Genomic DNA, 23,065 nt, shown 5'->3' with positions numbered 1-23,065 from the left:
ATCGCCTGCTGCCCTGCTCGGTGTTGGCTAGCACATGCAGTCCGAGCAAAAGCACTTGGAGCCTGAAAATTAAATTTCCTCCCCTGTTGGGCATCAAGAACGCCCAGGCTTTAACAGTGAAGTTTACCAGGTGTGGCAGTGCTTGCACCTTGTCCCTGGGCTTTCCGCCCAAGGTGTGCAGCGTGACCTGCTGCCATCGCAAGGCCGAGGCTAGCCTTTCTCTAAGCTGTGCTAAGAAACCCACCGGCTTCCAGAGGCTTTGGTGCCAGATGCTGGGTTTGACTGTTATTTTCTGTGTATTTGCTTCTATTCTTGTTTCTCTGCAAGGTTCCTTAGAAATAGCATATATCATGGTTACATCCATATATTTGTGCAGGTAAAATCACGTCCTCTGCAAGTGCTGAGGTTGTATAGCATGTTAAAACTGTATCACAGCCCTTTACTGTCTAGAGAGTGACAGCTGTGGGTTCTTCCCTCTTTGGGTGATGGTCACAGAAAAAGGATTCTTATTAGCCTGTGGGACGTTGGTGGGCTAGAAGTACCTGTGCATGAGAGCGAGGGAGGCAGGAGAGGGCTCTTCTGGTTGGGATGGGACCTCAACCTGGCACCCAAACAAGCCTTAGGCGGGGGTCTCTGTTCTTCCCTGCCTTCGTCTTCTGATTTTGGCTGCCTCCAGGTTACCCTGCCTGGGTGTTCTGGGGGGTTTAGAGTACAGCAGAGTCTTGTTACCCGCTGAACTGCAGGATCTTGTCTCGATTAAAGGCAGTAAATCCCCTGCGATCCGGAGCGGTGAGCAGTAAGTGAAAGCCCTGCAAGAAGGGTGAATATTTACCGGGGGATCACAGGTTGAAAGGAGAGAGGCTGAGCCTGTGGAAGCAAATTGGAATTTTTCTCTTCGTATCGTGTCTGCTCCTGTCCCCGGAGAAAACTCTGGGACAGAAGTCAGTGCTTCCTTGTGTGCTTGTATCCTGGGAATGCTCCCCTGGGCTCTCCTTTCTCCAGATATGATGAATCTGAATTAACAGATGTGTGTTTTTGTTTTCCCCCCCTTCTCTCTGAAGACACTGTCTCCAGCAAACTGCAGAACAACAATGTCTACACCATTGCCAAGAGGAACGTGGAAGGTCAGGACATGCTCTACCAGTCCCTGAAACTCACCAACGGCATCTGGATCTTGGCTGAGCTTCGCATTCAGCCGGGGAACCCGAATTACACGGTGAGACCCGCCGGACGGCAGAGGGCACGTGCGGCAGGTTGGGCCCCTTCCGGCAGACCTGGCGCGTGAAGCGGTTGCTCCCTGCTTTGCCTAACGTGCTTGTCTGGGGCAGATCCTGATAACTTGACTGGGGACCGGAATTCCCACTGAACTGGAAAAAGGGAGAAACAACAGAATTAACGTTGCTGTTACCACTGAGCTGGGATAATGCCCGCTCCGCAACAAGCACTTATTTGCCAAGGTTACCCAGAGATAAAGCCAAGAGACATTAGCGAGAGAGCATTGCCAGGAAGCCCTTCCCCCTCTAGTATTAAACGGGACTAAATTTATGCCCCGCTGTGCTCCTGCGATGGAGACCGGCTGTCTGGACATCCGAGGCTCTTTGGCCTTGTACCAGTATCAGTCTCTAGCTGGTGGGAGGGCACTGTCTGTCCCACATCATGCACCTATATAACTATTGCCTTTCACTTTGTTCCCCTTCTGAGGACCTGTGTGTCTGACTTGCCATTCTTAAACAATTTCTCTCCGGCTGGAGGCTATTCCAGGAGTTTCAAGGGATGCTTATGGTTTAGGGACCCATATGGTGAAAGCAAGTGATGGAAAATGCTTTAAAATGTTGTTTTCTCAAGGAATTAGGTCCCCTCAGTCATCCGGGCCCAATCCTCGCTTTAGAGAGGGGAGAAATCCAAGTTTGCATCCGTCAATGTCAAACAGCAAAATTTTAGAAGTAAATGTGCTCCCAGACCTCCTGCTGTCTTTTACAGCCCAAGGACAGGCCGGTCCCTCGTCACAGGTCTGGGCAGTGCCCCCTTCCTTCATGCCTACGGAGGTGGCTACACTGGTTAAAGAGTTTGGGAACTCCACAGTGGGAGTTTGCTTGTGTGTCCTGCCTCTGCTTAGAGCAAGCTCTGAAAAGGCAGAACCAGCTCAGTTCGATATCAGTAACGAAGAAAGCGTGCCAGTACCCAGAAGAAATCCTCTGGGTGGCTTTGTCAGCAGCCACGGCCGTGATGCGTCCAGCCTACGCTGTAGGTCAGAGATTTCCAGTCGTCTTTGTGGTGAGGCGAGGAAGTCCCTCCCTTGCTTTGGCAATGCCGAGCCCAGCACCACAATTGGGGAACCTGCTGGCGCGCAAATAAAGCGCTGCCAGACTGCGGTGAACGGGCCCAAAGCAGCCAGCCGGCTTCCCGTCTCAGAGGCATGTAGCCGCCGCTTTTCCCTGGTGCCTCGCGCGTGCTGACCTCTGCTCTCCCTCTCTCCGCAGCTGTCTCTGAAATGCCGCGCTCCTGAGGTGTCCCAGTACATCTACCAGGCCTACGATGCCATCTTGAAGAACTGACGGGAGCTCGGTCTGTGCCTCAGCCTGCGGAAGGAGGAGGGAGCAAGGGGTCCCCCGATCCTCCTCCGCCACGGGCGCGGGGAAAAGCACTCTACCTGGAAGCAGCCGTATTCATGTGTAGGAGTTCAGTCAAACGCACTGATTAAACAAGGTAGCAATTAGTATCCACGTGCTAACGATGATAGGGAACAAACCCCTTTGATATTTTTAGCGTCCATGGAAACTTTGTAACCACTGCTTCGACTACTGCCCGTCCCCCTCGCCTCTCACTCGTTGTCCGTTCTTGTGGGCTTCTCCATTTTGTGCCAATGTTCAGTGTTTTCTAAATGGCTTTAGGCATAGTTAAGATTTTGTAAAATACTGCTCGTTGGAAGAAAAAAAAAACAAGCGAAAGCCACACATCTGCTCATTAAAACAAGGCAAAAGTGTCGAAAACATATACTGCACTTTATTTTATATTTTTATACATTTTTGAGTTTTTTTTTTTATTGGAATTGGCTTAAAGGGAAAGCAAACCTAGGGAAGCGTTGGGAGCCCTGCAGGGAAACTGGGCTCTAGCAGGGTGAACACGGCCTCGAAGAACCAGGAACGGAGCCATCGGTTTGGTCCGTGGAGGCGGACAAAGTCCTAAAGAGAGGGTTTTTTATTACACTTGTGCTGGCAGACTTGACTCTTGTTTTTGATGATGTGTTTTTACTCCAACCATCTCCCTGGCTCATTAGCTGCTGATTTGAGAAGCGAGGCTTTTCGTGCGGGGGGAGGAGCGGAGGACCTAGACGGGACAGCGGAGGATGAAACGAGGAGGGAAGCGAGCCCGCTCTTAGAGCGAGAGGCTCGTGCCAGCGCGTGAGGTACGGCCGCTGCGTCCTCACTCACCCCGAGCCCCTCTGCCTGCTCTTTCCCTGTGCCTGCTGCGGCCGACCTGCCCTTTCAGCCGTCCCTCGGGCTGTGCCAGCGCTGCCCTAACCGCAAGAATCCCCCAGGCTCACGGTGGTAAATCTGAACATGGCGATGCTGCTCCTCCGTTGGGGCCGGAGGCATTGGCAGGGGCTCAGCCGCTGCTGGCAGGGTGCTAGGGAGAGCCAGCCCAGCTCCCCCCGTTCCTGGCTTGCCCACCCAAACCCAGGCTGTGTGGCATGCTGGGGGGCAGCCCGGGCTTGGCACTGTTTGCGCCCTGCTTCCCCGCGTGCTTCGGTTCTGGGGCGAGCTGAGGGTCGAGCAGACCCTGGAAGCGATTCTTCCCTTCCCAGCTCCCAGAGCTGGGTCTTGGCTTCCTGGGCCCGAAGGCACGAGTAAACGCGGGCCAGCCAGGGTCCCCCTCTGAGCCCCCTGCCCTGAGCTGCGCGGTACCCCGACCCCTCGCTCCCTGCCCCTCCGTAGGGCCAGGACTGCTTCCCCTTCCCATGGCTGTGGCATCACCAGGTTGCAACCGCTAAGCACTGCGCCGGCAGCAGCGAAAGCAAAGCCTCGTGCATGCCCCTGCTCCGGCCGTTGCTTGTGCTGCCCAGAACGGCTTTGCTCCCCCCGGCGTGCTTGGTTTGACACTGTTTCCTCCCAGCAAGCAAAGCTCTCAGCTATAGCACTCCCCATGTTGTCTTTTTAGATGCCATATCCAAGGTCAATAACTTTTTGTTTATTTAGGGCGGTGGGGGAGGATGATAGTTGCTCAGGGCTCTGAGCAACTCGGGGCCAGGGGAGACCCAGGTGGTACAGACAGAGCCCAAGTGAGGGTTGGGATGGGAGAGGGCAGGATAAGGGCACCTCCATAGCAAGGCTTGAAGGTTGCAGATAAGCAGCCAAGGCTGGGAAAAGGCCAAAATGCCCTGTTTATTCAGCCCTTCCCCTCCCTGAAGAAGAGAGGAGGCTCCATCAGAGCTGGGAGCTGCAGGACCCCAAGGAGATGGGGTCCCAGTGGAGGCATCCCTGTGCTCTGGCTGGGGAAAAGGCAGGGCAGAGCCGGAGGAGCCCTTGAGCCCTGCCTGCCTGGGCTGGGAGATGGTTTACTCCAAGCCTTGCCAGGAGTACCACAAAATTCATTATTAGAGCAATTAATGAGGTGCTAGTTCACATTGAGGGTCACGGAGGGAGGACAGGGATGGTGCAAGGCTGCGTCAGGAAACAGGGAGGAGGTGGCAGAGGATTGGAAATGAACCCTTAAGTCCCGTTCTATTAAACTATGATGTAGTTCAACCTGGGGAGGATGCAGAGCACCCCCTTGCTTTGTCACACTTCTTCCTGGCCTTGTTTTGGGCACATGGGTGTCTCTAAGCTGCAGGTAGGGGAGCTGCAGGGCAGAGCCTGGGCTCGTTCGGTGGCATCTTGCTCTCCTCGTTTGGTTGTTTGCGGCGTAGTTGTGTTGCTCTTCAGGCTTTACCTGGCATCCGTCTCAATAAACCCATTTCCACGAAGCCGCGGCTGTGGTGTGGCTCTGTCGGGGCTGGGGAGAGGAATTGCTTTCCCTGCTCACAGCCCGCCAGAGGGAGCGGGGGCTGAGGCCTGGGTTTGGTGAGAAGAGGACAAGATTTGCTCCTCAGGAGCCCTTGATCCCTCTCTATTTGTCCTCTGCTTCTCCCAGAAGAGAGGGCCTTGGTCCTTTCTTGCTTGCTCCGCTCTTGCTCGTCTCCGAGGGCATGAGAAGAGCCTGACTGGCAGGGGCACCAGCGCCTCGACACGGAGAGCCTCCAAGGAGGAGAGGGAGGAGGACGGAGGTGCCCATTTAGCCAGTTCTGGTCCCCAGGGGGAAGGTGTAACGTGACCTGCTTTCCCGGAGAGGAACCGATAAGATCATTTGTTGGGTGTGCGATGGGTTTGGATTGCTCTGCACCAGTGTTCTCCATCCCAACGTGCTGGGGTCTGCCAAAGGGCTTCACTGCTGCTGCTGCTGGTCCTGTCTCGGGCAGGGCTGGCTGGGCTGCGAAAGCTCGGTCCTGGGCCAGAGGACCATCAGCCAGCCCCAACCCTTAACCTGCAGTGACCAGCAACGGGACAACACGAGAAACAGGATTAAGCAGAGTGACCTTTTCCTTCACCCTGGCCAGCTCTGCATTGGGCATTAGGTGATACCCCAGTGCGCGTTGTTTCTCCGGGGCCTGGGGTGGCAGGTATCGGCACTTGATGCCCTGCAAGGGAGTGTTTTTGCATTAGAAAGCAGTGTATGTGGTCAGTGGCCACAGTGAGGGGCTGGTTCGGGGTCACCCGTGCTGCCGTCGCCTCCTTTCAGAGATTCCTGACATGACTGGGCTGTTCCTGGGCGTCCCCCTCCCGAGCCCTGCTGCAACTTGCCCCGGCCTGGGGACTTGGGGCTGCACAGCCCTGCCTCAGCCATGCAGCCTGCTGCACCCTGCTCTGCATCGATGTCCTCAGGGCTCTCCGCTGTCACCGTCAAATAACGGAGCTGGAAGGTATCTTTCTGTTTTGTTGTTTGCTCGAGAGGAGAACCCGAGGCAGCTGCAGCACCCTGCCTTCCCGGCCGGCGGCCTCCTCTGCTGTGGGCCTGGTGCTGGGTGGGAGAGAGCCTTGGGCAGCGCTTGACACCCCTTAGCCCAGCAGGAAGAAGTGCTCCGCAATGCTCTGGGCTCTGCGTTGTTGCCACCGTCTCCTTTGTGTCCTGTGGGCGAGACAAAGGATTTATCCCTCCTCCATCAGGGGCTCCCAAGTGAGGAATAAGGTTTTTTTTCCTGCTGTTCTGGATTTGCGGGCCTGCTTGTGCCCAATAAACAGGGCCAGGCTGACCCTGGGCCACGCTGCACCCTGCGAACCGGGTTTGCTTCCCTGGGTTAGCGTCAGGCCTTGGGTGCTGCAGGCTCAGGGGATGCGAATGACCCTGCGGTCACCGCGGCCTTCCCCAGCCCCTGCTCCCCGCCGTGCCCGCGCCGCGGGGCTGGCACCTTCCCGGGGTGTCTCCCTGCTGCGGCGTCCGGAGAGGGGGCAGCCCCTGCGGTGCTGGGCAGGCTCTCCAAAATCAGTGCAGCTCCCAACGGCCTCGTGCCTGTCCTAGTGCGGGTGCATCCCTCAGGCGGATGCTCATCCCAAAGCCCCCACGGGGAGCCCTGGTGCACCGGGAAGGATCCTCACCTCCCGAGCCAGAGCCAGCCCCGTTGGCGCAGCTGCCTCCCTGCGGCTGGGTGCAGCTCGAGGTGAGCGTGGGAGCGGTCGGCGAGGAGCATCCCGCCTGTGCCAGCCCCAGGGAGAGCCAACCCGCAGCCTGAGGAGGCAGGGGGGACCCAGGACCCATTCTGGCAGAGGAGGGGAAACGAGTGCCAAAACGAAGGCTCAGGGACTGCTCCTTTTCCCCAGCATCCCGGAGGGCACCACCAGGCAAGGGGGAAAAGTCTGGGTGTCTGTGGCCAGGCCAGGCCAGGGCACGCGTGGGGGCAAGCGCTCCACAGCTGGAAACGGGCAACACGCATTTCTTGCATGTGAAGGGATGGCAGGTGCCTGAGCCCCATGCAGCAGGTCCCGTCCGGTCCTTCGCTCCCCAGGAAGGAGAAGCGGAGCAAGGGGAGAGGCAGGGACCTGCCCCAGGGTTTGGAGGCTGCGGCAGAGGCAGGGGCCGACCGCAGCTCCCCGGCTCCCGCTGTGCCCCAGCCGCCAGCCCCGTCTTCCCCCCGCCGTTGCCTGCGTGCCAGGATGCGGGAGCTCTTCCACGGCCGATGCTATGTTTGTGACTGTCTCATCTCGCTGAGGCTGGGATCGTCCTTGCAGGCAGCAGGGACACGCCACGGTCCAGCCCTGCTCCCTCCCTGCCTTCTCCCATCATACATTAAATTTCACTAACAAAACTGCGAGTAAAGAGCATCTTGGAGGAAACTGCTAAAAATAGCTCGAGGCAGGGCTGGAGCCTGAATTGTGCAGACAAGTTCCCGTGCAGCCAGCGTCCTGCCCTTTCCCGGAAATATTGCAGGTTGCTTTATGGAAATGCTGGGAAACGGTGCTAAGGGCTTATGTAAGACTGGCAGCATCTAGGACTGGTCCTAACCCACCGTGAGCTCGGGGCACCTAAATACTGCTCTAGCTGTGAGCGTCAGGCAGCTCCGCAGGGAAATAAGCCTCAAATCTCTGAAAGTCTGGAGGTGATGTGGGACAAAGAAAAAGGGGCTGTACATGTCTTTTCCTGCCATGGATCTCAGCCCCAGACATGGCGCAGAGTGGCGCGAAGACCGCTTTGTGGGGCCAGGTTCGCCATCCCCTTTCTCCGGGGAAGGAAGAGGCAGGTGTGGAAATTTCCACTGGTTCCCCAGCCTGGGGTCTGGGCGTCCCCCGCTGCGAGCTGGCAGCCGGGAGCCCGACATCGCTCCCCATCCCAGGGGGACCCAGAGGGGCTCGCAGCCCCTCAAGCTTGGCCAAGATGATGATTTTCCCGGCCAAGGGTTGAGGGGAGCCCGGCCGCGCCGTGGCTGCGTTCGGGCTCTGCCACGTCCAGCGCTTGGCGGGTGCGGGAGAGCGTGAACGCAGCCGGGCCGCCAGAGAGGGGCCGCTCGCCCTGTGCTTCCCGGCGTTGCAGTGAGCAGGAGTGGGACTTGGCAGCCTGCTTGGAGGAGCGGGCAGGCGTGGGGTATCCTGCAGCAGCTCTCGCAGGACCCCGAACCACGCTCCCTGGAGGTGCACCGTCAGCCTCTTCCTCAGCACCTGGCAGGCAGGTAAGTGCTGGGTGTCCTCACACAAAGGTCCCCTCCTCCAGTGTGGTCCCTGAGAGCATCCCCCCACGGCGATCGCTGTGACGTGACAGCAGGTGCAGGGAAACCCCCCCGGCCCCACCAGCTGGACCAGAGACTGAAGCTCTCCCAGGGCCTCTGCGCTGCTCGGCAGGGGGGTTAGGTGATGTGCCCCAGAGCGTGCAGAGCGGCCGTGCCAGAGCGGGGGCTCCTGCCTTCCTGCCCCGGAGCCGTCAGGCCCCAGAGGGCTCAGCACTGAGGGTATGAGGATGCAGATGCAGCTGGGCGCTGGGGAAGGGGAAGGAAAGGGTGACGGTGTTGCACCCAGAACATTGCAGGGGGGACATGGGAGGGCCTTTTCCCATCAGCACCTCCCCAGAGACCCAGGAGAAGCTGGTGGCCCTCCTGCCTTCCTGTCACTCAGCCTGGGCAGCACCTGCATCCCCCTCACCCGGGCAGCGCCTGCATCCCGCCCCCCCCTCCCCCAGACAGTGCCTGCACCCCTCCCTGGGCAGTGCCTGCATCCCCCCCAACCCCCCCCGGGCATTGCCCGCACCCCTGGGCGCCTTGCCTGCATCCCCGAGCATCGCGTCCCCCCGTTCCTGGGCACTGCCTGCCCCCCCCGGCCGTGCCCCCCCCCGGCCCAGCCGCCGGAGCGCGGCGGGCTTTGCGACCCAGCGGCGCGGCTGCAATCCCAGCCCGGCGCCCCCCCGCCGCCGCCGCCGCCGCCGCCCGGCACCTCCGGCAGCCCGGGGCCGGGCCGGGCCGGGGCCGGGGCCGGGCCGGGGCTCTGCAGCGGGGCCGCCCGCCCCGCCGCGGCCGGGCTCGCCGCATGGCACCGCCGCCGCCGCCGCCGCCGGGCACGGCCGGCCCGGGCAGCGGCCGCAAGGTAGGGGGGCGCCGGGCCGGGGCCGGGAGGCGAAGTTGGGGCGGGGGGGGGGGCGCGGGGCCGGGGAGGGGGGGTAAAGTTGAGCGCGGTGGCCGCAGCCGCCCGGGTCGCAGCGCTGCCGGGTGCCCGGCGCCCTCCGGAGCGCCCTTCCCGCAGCGGCGCGGCCGCCCCCGGGCGTGGGGTGTCCCGCGCCCCCCCGACCCCCCCTCCCCGCGCCCAGGGCGGCTTTCGGTGGCCTGTGCGACACGCGTGGCAGCCCGCGAGTGGGCTTCGGCCGCCCGCTGGCCCGGCGGCGTGCGCGGGGGGGATGCACGGGGGGATGTGGGGGGAGGATGCACGGGGGGGGGTGCAGCCCCTCCGCGGGGGAGCGCGTCACCGCGGGGTGCGGAAGGGCCACGGAAGCGGCCGGGGACCCGACGCGTGGGCCGGAGGCTAAATCTCGGCCAGGCAGTGGGCGGCTGGGGGAGCCCCCGGCCAGCCGCCCTGGCGGGGGGTGGCGGGTCGGAGCTCGCCCCGGGCCCCGTGCTCGCTTTGGCCCCTCGCAGCGTTTTGGGGTTGAGGGTTTGGTTTTCGGTAGCGTGGCCAAGGTCACGCTGGCAGCTGGCGGGGACACGACGGTGCCGGGGCAGCCTTCCCCGAGCGGCACGAGCATCCTGCCAAGCGAGACCCAGCCCTGCCGGCGGCAGAGAGCTCGGCCTGGTGCTTCGAGCACCCCCGAGCCCCCCGCTCCGCTGCAATGCCGATGCTGCGACCCCAGCTGACTCCCCCGCTCCCTGCCTCAGTTTCCCGCGACGGTGGCGAGGAAGGAGGAGGCCGTTCCCCGGGGCCGAGCGGGTCCCCGGGGGTGCAGCGGGGCAGTGAGCATCCTGGCAATGCAGCAGCCCTGTTTTCCCCTTGGCTTCGAGCGCTGCGCCGGCCCGGCCCGCTGTACCACCGTACCCCGCGGCAGGAGCCCCGCGGCCAGGCTCTCCCCGGGGCGAACGGCCCCAGTCGCAGCACGCAGGACGGAGGGTTTTGAACCTGCCGCTGTCCGGCAGCTCAGGGAACGGACCCCTGCGCTTTAGGGTTGTTTTTCGGAGAAAATGGAAGCGGCCATCACAATAGCATCCGCTCCGCAGTGGGATAAAGCAAAAGCTGGTTCCTAGTGATGGGGGAGAGTAAAAGCAGGAAACGTCAACCCCATCAGCCTCGCTGTTTCCCTCGCACCTGCCCCTGAGGGCTCCCACACCGTGTTACCAGGTATCTGTTTGCAGACGGGGAAACTGAGGCACGGGAGAAGCGCAGGCGGAGATCGCCGGCCCCGGGGGGAGCGGGAGCGCGTGCCTCGCCGCGGCGCTGCGGTGCCAGGACTCACCCCGTCAGCTGCCTCGGAAATTAGCCTCCATCAAGTTAATTGCCAAGCCGCTCAAACCCTGAAATTAAACATTAAAGCTGTCACTTGCAGGCGCAGAGGGACTCCCCCCCGCCCCGAGCAAACGCAATTCTGCCTGTCCAAGCAGAGGGGAAGATGGATTCCCCGGCACGGGATGGCACCGGAGCTGCTCCCGGCCCTTTCCGCTGCTGCCAAGCGTGCCGGGAGCGACCCCGGGACAGACCAGCCGGGCACCGGCTCTCCCTGCTCCCTGGGGCACGAGACCGCCGAGCGAGCAGCCCTGGCCGTCCCCGCGGGCTCTCCAGCGCCGGGGACACCGGCACTGACGAGTGCCCCGGCCGGGCCGCCGGCGCGGTGCAAACCCCGAGCTGCGGGACGGTCCCTCTCGCAGGAGGTTTCCTTGCTCTCGCTGCAGCCTGGCCCTCTCCTTCCTCCCCGCTGCCTGTGGGACGCCGGAAGGGCTGAGCACAAATCCTTTGGGCCCCGTTGCTTAGCCCTGGCTGTCCCAGGCACCTCTGGCTGGAGGTGGCCCCGGGCCCATCAAGACGCTCCCATCACTTAGGGGCTTGCGGCAAAGGGACCGCCTGCCCTGGCCGCTGCCAAGGTCCCCTTAGCTGCAGCCCCCGTCCTGTCCCGGGATGGGGAGAGGTGCCAAGGGGCACTGGTCCCTGGGAAGCGGGAGGTTGCCCGTGCTGGGGGCTGAGCGAGAGGGGAGGGAGGGAGATGGACAGGAGCGTGCTGGTCCTTGACGTTTGACGACGTTTTAGGAAACTTGGGTGATGACCTTCCCACCAGACTTGGGGCAAAATTGGCTCAAATCCTGGCTCTCCTTGGCTCTGAAGGGTGGGAGCCTGGGAGGGAGACCCCCGGGTCTCACAGTGCCAAGCCCCATCCTGGGGATGGGATGAGGCTCCTGGCTCCCAGGGGACAGACGTCCTCTTCCCTACTTGGAAAAGCGTCGCGTGAAACCTTCCCTACCGAGGGGTCTGGCAGAGGGCATCCACCGGGGGGGTCTGACCCATTTCTCCTTGCTCCGGCAGTGAAGGGCTAGCCCGAAGGGGAGATGCGTCCTGAATGGGGCTGACCCCCCCGCCGCGGGAATATGCAGCCTCGGCGCCGCGGCAGCAGCAGCAGGGCAGCGGACGGCGGGCGCGAGCAGCTGGCCACCCCGCGCGGCGCCGGCCGGCATGGTGACAACGTTCAAGATTGCCGTGCTGGGAGCCCAAGGGGTGGGGAAGAGCGCCATCGTCCGCCAGTTCCTCTACAACGAGTTCAGCGAGGTCTGCGTGCCCACCACGGCCCGCCGCGTCTACCTGCCCGCCGTGGTCATGAACGGCCACGTCCACGACCTGCAGATCATGGACTTCCCGCCCATCACGGCGTTCCCGGTGAACACCCTGCAGGTAGGCGAGCCGGCAGTGCCGGACCGGCCGAGCCGTCGGCTCCTTCCTGAAGGAGAGATTCAATCCTGGTTCTCCGCCAGGCCGGAGGTCCTCGCGGCTGTCGCCCGCAGGAGCCCACCACCGCGGGGTTTTGCTGCGTAAATCTCTGCTCCGGGTTGCTCCGTGTTTCTGCAGAGCCAAAGCCCTGTCGCCTGAAGGGTACCGCTGCGGCGGGCAGCGGGTTTTGCTCCGTCCAGCTGTGGTTCCTCTGCACGTGGTCGCCTGGGGATGCGTTTCTCCAGCTTTTCCCCTTACCCTTTAGGCAGGCGTCAGCCTGGCTGAGCTAGGCAGGAGCTCATGTCCCGAGCAGGGACGTTCTCCCACCCCGACCTCACTCGGGATTTGTCCCGGGAGAGCCGAGTCCAGCAGCTGCTCCCAAACCCCGCCGGAGGCCTTCGGCGCTCCCGAAACACAGCCCGAGAGGGCAGCCTGGGGGCTGCAAAGCGTGGCCACCGGCACCGATGGGTTGGAGGGGTCTTAATCGAGGAAAGCCTGCGTTCGGGGCTAGCCCCTGCCCAGCACCCAAGGGTGCGGGCCGGCCTTGGCTTCGCAGCGGGGGAAACCGAGGCACAGGCGGGCGCGCTCGCCAAGCTGGCTGTCAGCCGGGCTGGAAGCGGGGATGTGAAGTTGGCGCCGCGGCTCCGTGCTGGGCGCGTGGGTAAAGCCGAGCAGCGCGACGGCCGCGGGGCCGGGGGAGGCGGCAGCGCGGCCCACCCGCCTCTCCGTCAGCCCGGGTGATCCCAGCGAGCGGAGGGGCCAGGACATGCCGTGACAGGGAGGATGGGGCTGAGGATGGGGCTGAACCCGGCAGGATGCGGCCTCTGGCAGCCGCGATGCCACCGCGGTGGCCGGGGTGATGCCACCGGAGGTGGCATCTCCACCAGGGCTGGGACCTCTTGTATTTTTAATCAGTCTGATGACACCGCGGCCACGGCTGATGGGGACAGGGTTATATCTGGCCTCGCAGCACTCCACGTTTCCCCAAAGCCATCGGGGAGGAGGCGGAGCGGGCGCCCCCCGGGAGAGGAGGAGGTTTAAAAATTAACCAGCGTGTGCCGGGAACGAAAGGTCAGCGAGAGAGACAGCCCAAAATAGCAAAGGGTAATTTATTGACACGGCAGACGACGCTCACATACTCAATTAAAGCTGTGCCTCGCTGTGCGCAGGAGAGGGCAGGCGGCGGGAACAGATGGAGGTTTCCAGGGAAGGGGGGAAGGCTGGAGAGTTGTCCCCGAGGAGGAGAGCAAGGGGTGGGAAGGCAGGGAGGGAAACAGGCCTGGAGAAACCAGGTGGTGTCTCCTCGTGGCCCTCTTCCTCCTCCTCCTCACCTGCATCGCCACCCAACCTGATCAAAAGGCCCCTGCACGCAGAGCTCCATCATTGAAAGCTGCATCCTTCCCAGGCATCTTGCCAGGAAGGTTTTTGGGAGACCAACAGCGGCAGCAATTAGGGGAAAGGGCTGGGGGAGACAGCACTAGCGCCCGGCCAGGGAGGTCTCTCCGGCGCTCGCCCCATGGGCCGGCGCGGGAAGCAGATCGCCCAGGACAGCGTCGGAGCGAGCTGCGTCCCAGCGTCGTCTCCCGCCGTAATAGCTGCGATGCGTTGATCTCCCAGATGTGTCACAGGTGGTAACCTAAGCCTCTGCCGCTACATTTGTCTTTAGCTCTCCGATAGCCAGGCTCAAAGCGTCGTCTTACCGTTTCCACGTGCAGCTGAGGGCGGGAGGGGGCTGCGCCGGCTACAATCACAGCACCGCACTCAGGCCACCGTGGGCTGCAGAGGCACCCGAGCAAGCCCAAAGAGAGTTCCCCGTCTGCAGTTTCCTTCAGTCATAGGTCTTCTCATTTTGCCTCATTCCTGAAGACCGTAAACGTAAAAAGGGTGATTCGTCTTGTTAAAGCGGCTCGCTCAGGGAGAACTGATTTCCCTTTGTGCATTTTCCCGCTTTCCGGTCGAGCCTCGAGAGTGATTTTTGCCGCGCGTCCGGCACGTGCTGTAACCCCCCTGCGTCACTGCGACCTTAATACAACCCAGAGGGCATCTTCCTTGAATATAACCCCCCGCACTCAGCTGGGGACGCACCCACGGGCAGCGTGCCAGGGAGGGCGATTTGCACAGCGGCAGGGTCCCCGGCGCCGTGGCTCTGGGCCAGACACCGGACCTGCCTGGGACGGCATCCGTGGGGGAGACGCCTCCTCTGCCCTGCTTGGCCTGGGGCCGAGGCGTCGCTGGTCGCGGGGTCGGCTGCAGGGAGCCGGCCTTGGCTGAGCGGGCTTGCGGCCTTGGCTGAGCAGCTGCTGGTTTAGGAGAGAGAAAGTGGGGCAGTTTTCCACTTCCAGGCCATGCAAACAATTTGGCCTGCTGGGGCTGAGCTTAGAGCTCGAACAGTCTCAGCGCCCTGCTCACCCGCTGCCTCAAATCCCAGGGGACTTCACTAATTAACAGACCTAATTAGCAGCTCCTGGAGGGTGATGCTTTTTACACCGAGGCTTTCCCTGCACAGATGCCTCGTCCAGCCCGTCCGCCCGGCTCCATTTAACATGCCTTCGGGCCGCTGCGCATTCAGCAGGCTTTAATCCTCTCTCAGGAGAGGAAATGGGACTGACAACTCCCTTTATCCATCCCCTGGATTAATCAGGGGGAAAACGATCTCGGGAGATGCCAGGGAATTGCTGGAAGCCAGAGCCTGCAAAGGGGTTTCCCCTCTGTGAACAGGCTGGTGTCGCAGCATCTCCACCGGGGCCGACCCCAGAGCGGCTCGGAGCACCCCGGGGTGCCGCGCGGGCCCGAGCGAGGATTGACGCCTCTCTGCACCTTGCAGGAGTGGGCGGACGTGTGTTGCAGGGGGCTCCGGAGTGTCCATGCCTACATCCTGGTCTATGACATCTGTTGCTTTGACAGCTTCGAGTACATCAAAACGATCCGACAGCAGATCCTGGAAACGAGGTACGCGCCGCGTGGTCCCGAGCACGTGGAGCATCTCCCCTGCTGGGCAGCTCAGCCCTCCCCAGCACCCACCTGCTCTCACCCAGCACTGGATATTAGCTCTTACAGGAGCAGGAGAAAGCCCTTTGCAGAGCAGGGAGCCCAGTGGTTAACGCAAAACCCAACGCGAGGGCAGAGCGTGTGCCACCAGGAAGGTTTTGAGGGTGGGCAAGGCAATAACTGTCTGGAGAGCAGCTTTGGCCAGAGTGGAGCATGGGTGGAGGCCGTGAGGAAAGGTCAGGGGACCGCACGTTTGCCTGGCACATACCTCTCCCTGTTGAAAAGCAGCTGAGGTGCTGCCAGGGTCCAGGCTGGGATGGGTTGGAGTTCATGGACTGGCCCAGGAAGCAGCGGGACAGCCAGGACTAGCTCTGCTCTGTGCCTGGTCCCCTTCTCCCCTCCTCCGGTGCTCTTCTATTTGCAGGGTCATTGGCACTTCTGAGACCCCCATCATCATCGTGGGCAACAAGCGGGACCTGCAGAGGGGCCGGGTGATCCCCCGCTGGAACGTCTCCAACCTGGTGAAGAAGACATGGAAGTGTGGCTACATCGAGTGCTCGGCCAAGTACAACTGGCACATCCTCCTGCTCTTCAGCGAGCTTCTGAAGAGCGTGGGCTGTGCCCGCTGCAAGCACGTCCACACCACCATCCGCTTCCAAGGGGCCTTGCGCAGGAACCGATGCACCATCATGTGAGACCTCCTGGGCCCCCGGCCCTGCCCCAGCACCTCTGGGCTTTGCTGCCCATCCCATGCTGGCCTCCACGGAGCTGAGGGGCAGCGGGAGCGGAGGACAGGCCACCACTGGGGTGAAATGCTAGGATGGGCACCTGGCACGGCGCAGGGGACGGCGATGCTGTAGGTAGTGAAGGGTGAGGATGGACCTCAGCTAAATCTGCGGACCCCAAGGCCTCCCAATGCTTGGGACCAGCACTGTGCAGATGTGGGTTGTATCTTTGCTATGCCTGAAGCGCTGCTTGGCAGTGGTGGGGTGGAGGAGACGTCTCAGACGGTGCCCACAGGGTGGCCTCCGGGTCATCCCCATGGGCTGGCCTTGGGCTGCACCGGCTGGTCCTTGGCATCGAGGAGATGCTCGTGAAGAGGGACAGCACTGAAGTTGTCCTGTAGACCTCAAATTCCTACACTGATGTTCATCACCATGTCCCTGCTCCTCGCCCACCTGAGCTGGTCGCCTCCGGTCGCTCCCTGCTGCTCTTGGCTGGTCCCAGGCACCTGGCCGCAGCGGCGTGGTCGTTCGCTTCCCCCACTCAAGAAAAGGCTGGTTTTTCCCCCCCACCAGCTCTTCTTCTCCAGCCTGGGCTTCCTCCAACTCATGCTTCGTCTTTCTCCCCCCTTGTGCCCCGGCTTGACCACTCCGCTGCCCATCCCGCCGCCTCTGGTCTGTCCACAACGCAGCTCCCTGACCCGCTCTCCGCTGCGCTGGACGTCCGTCGCGCGGGGCCCTGCTGCAAATCTCCCCTTCCTGCTGCTTTGGCTTTAGCCCGTGTCCCAGACCTGCCCTGAAGCACCGTCTCCTGCTGGAAACACTATCCCGGCCTCCGTGGCGTGATGCAAGGAGGGAGCTCACCCTGTGCGGAGGCACCTGGAGCCACCAGCCCTCCTCGGCCGCCCCGGAGGAGCCAGCAGCCCCGTTTGCCTCGGCCAGAGCCGGAGTTTCTCCCCGCCGAGGCTGGAGCAGCTGCCTGTCAGGGACTGGGTTAAACGGGCTTGTTCCTCTGTGCTGGGTTTGCTTTCCAGCCTGAACTTCTAGATGAAACCAAGCAAGGAGTAAGAAAGAGAGGAAGAAGCCCTGTCCTGTCCCTTGGCCCCCCGGGAAACGCTCACCCTTTCTCACCTCTCCTCCTTCCTGGAGCCGTACAAACCGCCCGTATTCCCTGAGCTCAGCCCTTTTCCAAAATCTCAGCCGACCACCCCCTGTCCCGTGCTGACGACCGCCCCTTCCCGGGGGTTCGCGCCCAGGAGCCGGTAGGTGCCTGCGTCCCCCCGCTTCTGCTCCAGTTTCACCCGGGAAGCCCTTTCCTGCCCCCGCCAAATAATCTTGAGATGCTCCCAGTAGTGCCACCGCCGGCCCGCTCTCACCCCTCTGGCGTCGCAGCGGGTTTCCCAGGAAAAGTACCCGTTTTCTACCTCTTGTCCCGGGCCGAGCTCCCTGCTCGCGGCCGGCTGGGAACGGGCGGATGCCCCGACGCGGAGCAAGATCGCCCCAGTTCCCTCGTGCCCTGCGCCCAGGTGACCCGGGCGGGCATCTCCTCCGCTCCGGGGGGTCCCGGCGGGACAGGAGCCCCCGGCTGGCGAGGGTGGAAGGGAGCAAAGAGGGCGAAGCTGCTAGAAATGTCTTTTCCCCCTAGGAGAAATGCCTCCTCCCCAGCGCGCCCTGCCTGGCCGAGGCACCCCGGGGCGCTCCGGCCATCGCCACGGCCCTGCTCCGGTGTCGCCCGGCGGATCTGGCAGCCCGGCGCCGCGGGGTCAGGGTGCCGCCGGGGCTGCGGTGGCCTCGGCCAGCCCTCCTGGCCCGCCGCCCCTGAGTCCCGCTCCCCGGACAAGGTGCCTGGCCTGGGGGCAGCCGCTGAGGACGTAGGAAACTGGGTCTCCGTTTTTGCCTTTCGTTTTTAATTCCTAATGGGAAAGTGAGCCTTTTTTCTTTTTTTTTCCCCCCAATCTGTTTGTTCTTACACTAGACCGTCAGCTCCTCTGCTGCTTTTTCTGAAGCCTGTGCGGCAGAGCACGGCCCGAGGTACCTTACGGGCTCGTGGACGCGGCCAGCGCGGCAAGGGAGGCCGGGGGTCGCAGCTCAGGCTTTTACCAAACGTCTCTCCTGCGCAGCAAAAGGCAGTGAAATGCCGCGGGGAGAAGCTGCCCGGGTTGGCGAGTCGGTGTTTGAGGCCGATTCACTCTCCAGCAAAAGCAGCGCTGCAATTTCTGCTGAAAAACCAAGCGAGGCAAGTGTTTGAGGTCCCCTCTCTAGACTCAAACAAGGGAAGGCCAAAAGCCCAGGGTTTTGTTCCCGCTGACGGGTTTCCATTTCGGAGAAACGTTCCTGTTCTCCTGGTGACACTTTCTATTAAGAGTACTTAAAACCCAACGCCAGCGCGTTACTTTTTTACCACCCGGCCCTGGATCTCTGCTGCCGAGGGCGCGCGATGGGCCGCCGGGCTCCAAAAAACGAAGCGGAAGGAGAAAGGGGTTGGGGGGAAGCAGCCCAGGTCCTTCTCAGGTCGGGGTCCCGGACCCGGCACGTAGTGTTAAACGTACCGTGCTTCGCTGCAGCCCGTCCCAGCGTCATCTCCTCTGGATTTAGCAACCCACGTTAAGTCCACGTTATTGTCCTCTTGCTAGCTTTGGCCCCCCCCAAATTGTTCGGTAAGGAAACTCCTTGGTAAATGCTAAGAATAAAGCATTTATAAAGTGCTCCGATACATATCAACGACTCAGCCAATACATTGTTTGTTATAACCCGGTAGCCTGCAGTTTATAGCACAATTAGTTACAGGTTTTTATAGCATCTATTTAGTATTTTGACAAAACGGTTATAAATACAATTGTTATATTCTTCTGTACTTTATAGACAGAGAAAGTTATATTAGTAATAATAACACTCGCTGCTTTAGAGAGCGTTTCCCAAGAAAACTGGGGCTCCAAAGACGTATTTCCCAGGAGGGTGTAGTGCTGCTGGTGACTTCCAGGCGAGGGAAGTGGGGCTGGAGGAGCAGCGCGGCCGCGGCCCAAGCGCGCGGGAAGGGCTGCAGCCAAATTAAATCAGTCCCTGCCGGAGCATCCCGTAACGCCATCGGCAGTCACAAACGAACTGCGAGGCCCCCTCCGAAAAATACCCTTAGTATGAAGTGTTACCGCTCTCTGAACACAGCCGTGGCCCTGCTACATGTTTCCTCGCTCAACTCTACTTTCACAGTGGAAAAAAAAAAAAAAACCAACAGATAAAACCCTTTTCCTGAGCCCCGGAGAGGCCGAGGGGCCCCATGCGCCCGATGCCGGCACGGGAAGGGCGCAGCCCCCACCGGGCTCCCTCCCGCTCCTCCGCCGGGCTCGTCCCGCGGCCTCTCCCGGCCTCGCCTTTCCCTTCCCCTTGGATTTCTTGGGGGAGGTTCCCGAGGTGCCTGCCCAGCCTGTGACACGCTGCACCCTGGTATTTGAAACCGAATTAAAATCAGGTCTGTTCCCCCTCGTTCTGTCCCCGGCTCTCTCTCTCTCGCTTCGTTGCTTGCGGCGCCTAATTACTCGCGGGCGGCCCCCGGGGAAGCAGCCGAGACGGGAGCGCTCGGCTGAGTACTGCTTCCGAAACGAGCCTCAGGAATTGCAGGAGCTCGGCAAAGGCTGCGCTGGGGGGTCTCTAACCGGGAAAAGATGCAGCCGGGAAGGGCTGGTAAAAGCGAGTTGCCCAAGCCGCGGGGAGGAGGCGAGACGCCCCCAGGCTGAAGCAGCGCCGTCGAAGGCGGTTTGCCAAGGTTTGGGCGGCGGGGGAGGTGGGTCCCAGCAGGGGACCGCGTCCGGTCGCTCCCGACCGTTTCGTTTGACTTAACACCGAGGCTTTGGGGAAAGGATGGGGCGCGACTCCGAAGAGCAGCGGGGAAGGTGCCGACAGCAGCCGAGCGACTTCCCGGGGACCGGCACCCTCGGGGCGCCCCGGCGGTGCGGACGCCGCGACCGGCGTGGGGAGAGGGGGGGTGCGACGGTCCCCCCCCCACCACCACCACCCCGGGCGCCGCGGGAGCCGTCAGACCCAGGCCTCCTCGTCGTCCTCGGCGAGCCGGCCCGCGCTGGCGGCCGGCGGGGGCTTGGCCGCGGGGCGGCCCCCGGGCTGAGCGGGCCGCGGCGGGGCCGGGGCGCGGGGCTGCCCGCGACCCCCGGCCGGGCGGCCCAGCGGCCTGGGGATGCGCGAGGGGCGCTTGCCGGGCCGGTGGTCCCGCCGGGGCCGCGCTTTGGGGCGCAGCTTCAGCTTGTAGATGGAGGGCACGCGGTCGGGCTTCTTGAGGCACCGCCGGGGCTTCGCCGGGGCCGGCCGGGGGCTCCGGGGGGGGGCTGCCGCCGCCGCCGCCGCCTCGCCGGACCTGGCTTTGCCCCGGGCTCCCAGCGCCGCCGGGGTCGCCCCGGCCCCGCCGGCCCTGGGGGGGATTTGGGCAATCCAGCTGCTCAGCTCCACGGGCTGCAGGGGCTGCCGGCCCCGGCAGAGCTCCTCCAGCACGCTGGCGTAGCGCCGCGGCCACACGGCCGCCCCGTCGGGTGCCGCCGCCGCCGCCGGGCACGCCGGCCGGGGGCTGCCGCCGGGCCGGACCTCGCCTCCCGCGGGCGCCTCCGCAGCGCCGTCCTCCTCCGGACGGCGATTTCCCTGGGGACGGTGGTTTTGCTCCGCGGCCGCCCCCAGCCCGCTGATGCCGGCCAGGATCTCCTCCTCCTCCTCCTCCAGGCTGCGGCAGAGCCCCCGTGGCCGGGCCGGGCGCAGGGGACGGGCCGCGGACCCCCGCGCAGGCCGCGCCGAGCGGCCCCGGGGCGCCCGGCCCCCACCGTTGGGGCCAGCCCCCACCGCCGGCGTGGGGTCCCCGGGGTCTCGCTGGGCGCCCCGCGTCCCGCTGGGGGCCGGGCAGCCTCGCCGGGGGCCCTGGGCAGCCCCGGCTCGGCTGTGGGCCGGAGGGGTCGGGGGCCGGCAGGCGGCCGTGCCGCCGGCTCCGCCGGGGGGGGGAGCGCTGCCGTCGGCTCTCGCCGGCCGGCCGGCACGCTGGAGGGGCGACGGCGAGCGCCCCCGTCCCCGGCACCCTGGCAGGGGGCTTTTCCGGCTCGGCGCGGGGCGCGGGGCGTCGCGCCGCGGGGAGGGAGGCCGGTCGGCCGTGGGGCTGGGGGCTCGGCCGGCCGTCGGCGCGACCCCGCCGGCGGGGCTGAGCCCCCGCTCCCGCGGCCGGGGAACCGGTTTGCCTCCTTGCCGGCTGCTTTTTGGCGGCGGTGTCGCCAGGGCTCTGGGCGCCGTGGGCTCCTGGGGGCTTTTCCCCGGCGTCCCCGCCACCCGCCTCCCGCACGGCCCCTCGGCGCCCCCCGCGCCCTCCCGCTTGCCGGGGGCCGGCCGGGACGGGGTGGGTGCCCGGCGCGTCTCCCTCCCTGCCGGCAGCTGCTTCTCCGCGGGGGTGGCCGGCGGCTCCCGCGTCCTGCAAGGAGAGGCAGCCCGGGGAGGGGAGCTGCCACACAGCCCCCGTCACCCCCCCCCCGTCCCCACCATGGGCGATTCCAGGAGGGAGGCAAAAATCGGGGGGAAACAGGATGAAAAACTCGCAAAAAAGCAGCTCCGAGCCGCCCCAGACCTGTCCTTACCTGCCCGGAGGGACCCGCTGGGGCTCCGACGGCTCCCGGCGAGGGCTCGCACCCGGCGGCCTGCCCGAGCCCTCCGGCGAGGGGGACGAGCAGGGCTTGCGGCCGGTGGCCCGGCTGGGGGGGACGTAGGTGCCCCAGGCGACGGGGGGCAGCGGGCTCTGCGACCGGCTGACCACCAGGGTGGGCTGGGGCTGACTGGAGCCGGCCGCCGTCACCGCCGGGCAAAGCCGGATCTCGTGCTGCACTTGCCACTGGGCACTTCCAGTTTTTAAGGCCTGCTTGTGAGCTGCGGAGAAATCGGGGAGGGGGCTCAGCACCCGCTGGGATGCCGTGCGCGTCCCGCCCCGTGCGGCGCATCTGGCTCTTTCGCCTCCCAGGCCGCCCACGCTCAGCACCCCAGCCACCCTCCCTCCAGAGCTGGCGGCCCTGCTGCATTTTCCTAACTGATATTTGGGCCACACGCAACTCTGGAAGCCCTGCGTGGGGCGAGGAGCAGGTCCCCGGAGCCGTGGCCGCCCCACATCGTCCGCAGCCCCTACGCCTTCCCTCCGCTCCATGCTGTGCTCCTGGAGGATGCTCGAGCCACGCTGTGGTCCATGCAACAGCAGGGTCGGCCATGCACAGGCAGCTTGGTCATCTCCTTCCCAAAGTCTGCTGTGACCTCTAGCGGCCACCAAAGCCACCTGGCAGAGGTGGCTTCCCAGAGGTCTTCCCAGAGAAGTTAGGAGGCGAGTGCATTAGCAAGCCCCCCCCCTACTCCTATGAAGCAAGAAGATCAGCTGCAACCCCCTCTCCCCGACATCAGCGGGCGGCGAACGCCAAAGGGTTTCCCCAGGAGCAGGCGCCGCGCGGGGCCCCGAAACGCTGGCCAGGGCTGGGGCGGCGGGGCGGGCACTCACACAGCGAGGTGCAGCGGCACGGGTCGTGCTTGTCCAGGTAGTGCTCCAGCGTGTCCCAGCCGCCGCCGACCCGCACCATGATGTGGCTGCGCAGGATCTGCAAGGAGCCGCGCGCCCGTGAGCCGGCGGAGGTGCGTGCGACCCAGACGTGTGTTTGCGTGTGCCCCATCCGGGGGGTTAAGCAAGCTGCGGGCTCCTGCTGCTCAGTAAGACCTGAGCTCTGGGACGGCAGGTTTTAGCCTGCACATATGGACAGTTATGTCCATGCAAACACGTGCCCACAGGCACCTGGCAAACTCCACGCTGGCCCGGGGCATCTGCAGACCGATATGTGCCAGCGGGGCGACGTGAACTCACCCGGACAAAGATGAGGGTGTTGGAGTCTCCCACACGGTATTTCCCCTCTGACACCTTGATCATTGCGAACTGCACGGGGCAGGTGCAGCGGCTCACCAGGCGCTGGACCTGCAGGCACAGGGACACGTCCTCACAGGGATCCCCGTGTCCCCCGCACACCCCCACCTCCCCGTTTCCCGGTGCCCCAGCAGCTGCTCTACCATCTGGTCCAGGTTCTGGAGGTCCTGGGGTCTCCGCAGGGGCCGGGGTGGCGGGGCCTCCCCCAGCAGCAGGTCCAGCTCCTCGCGCAGCTCCTCCTCGATCTCCTCCTCCATCTGGACAAGGGTCGGGGCGCTCATGCCGAAGCGGGACGCCCGGCGTGCCAGCTCCAGCAGGCACAGCACAAAATTCTTCTCGTTCTTCCTCAGCACCAGGTCCTCCGTCTCAAACATCAGCACCTCTGGGCAGGGGGAGCGAGGAAGACCAGGGTGGGCAAGGGCACCAGCAGAAGGGACAGGGACGAAGGGGACAGAGGTCCTGGTGGAGCCGTGCTGGCTCAGGCCAAACCAACTCAGGGATGGTCTCCCTGGAGCAGGAGC

The 23,065-nt window shown here is 63.7% G+C and overlaps 3 protein-coding genes across 11 annotated transcripts in view; 2 read left to right on the top strand and 1 right to left on the bottom strand.

Moving 5' to 3' along the window:
* The window catches only part of AP2B1 (adaptor related protein complex 2 subunit beta 1), an 85,240-nt gene extending 80,277 nt beyond the window's left edge, over positions 1-4,963 (top strand). For all 9 annotated transcript variants that reach the window (XR_011134830.1, XR_011134829.1, XM_068909995.1 and 6 more), the window contains 2 exons: positions 1,062-1,216; positions 2,481-4,963. Coding sequence is in view for 7 of the 9 variants with exons in the window: in XM_068909995.1 (XP_068766096.1) it covers positions 1,062-1,216; positions 2,481-2,555 (230 nt within the window). In the remaining 2 variants the exon portion in view is untranslated. The remainder of the gene's footprint in view (positions 1-1,061; positions 1,217-2,480) is intronic.
* A 4,065-nt stretch (positions 4,964-9,028) lies between these two features.
* On the top strand, positions 9,029-18,336 carry RASL10B (RAS like family 10 member B). Its single transcript, XM_068909362.1, has 4 exons — positions 9,029-9,098; positions 11,511-11,873; positions 14,734-14,858; positions 15,322-18,336. The coding sequence occupies exons 2-4, from the start codon at positions 11,658-11,660 to the stop codon at positions 15,590-15,592; spliced, it is 612 nt and encodes a 203-aa protein (XP_068765463.1). The 5' UTR covers positions 9,029-9,098; positions 11,511-11,657; the 3' UTR covers positions 15,593-18,336.
* Positions 18,337-19,648: 1,312 nt separating this feature from the next.
* GAS2L2 (growth arrest specific 2 like 2) overlaps positions 19,649-23,065 on the bottom strand; it is a 6,767-nt gene continuing 3,350 nt past the window's right edge. The window contains exons 4-9 of the mRNA XM_068910564.1: positions 22,688-22,926; positions 22,488-22,595; positions 22,131-22,227; positions 21,232-21,517; positions 20,850-21,068; positions 19,649-20,339 (exon numbers count right to left, since the gene is read on the bottom strand). Coding sequence (XP_068766665.1) covers positions 19,649-20,339; positions 20,850-21,068; positions 21,232-21,517; positions 22,131-22,227; positions 22,488-22,595; positions 22,688-22,926 — 1,640 coding nt within the window. The remainder of the gene's footprint in view (positions 20,340-20,849; positions 21,069-21,231; positions 21,518-22,130; positions 22,228-22,487; positions 22,596-22,687; positions 22,927-23,065) is intronic.

This window comes from Struthio camelus, chromosome 16, assembly GCF_040807025.1.
Source record: "Struthio camelus isolate bStrCam1 chromosome 16, bStrCam1.hap1, whole genome shotgun sequence".
NCBI classification, from domain to species: Eukaryota; Metazoa; Chordata; class Aves; order Struthioniformes; family Struthionidae; genus Struthio; species Struthio camelus.
Note: the sequence above shows the minus strand (reverse complement) of the source record. Positions and strands in the feature narration are given on the sequence as shown.

Bases quoted from the DNA above. Each gene is read 5' to 3' on its own strand.
- RASL10B (XM_068909362.1), top strand. From the start codon at position 11,658: ATGGTGACAACGTTCAAGATTGCCGTGCTGGGAGCCCAAGGGGTGGGG. The intron at 11,874-14,733 runs GTAGGCGAGCCG...TGCACCTTGCAG, and splicing joins TCCCGGTGAACACCCTGCAG to GAGTGGGCGGACGTGTGTTG. The intron at 14,859-15,321 runs GTACGCGCCGCG...TTCTATTTGCAG, and splicing joins CAGCAGATCCTGGAAACGAG to GGTCATTGGCACTTCTGAGA.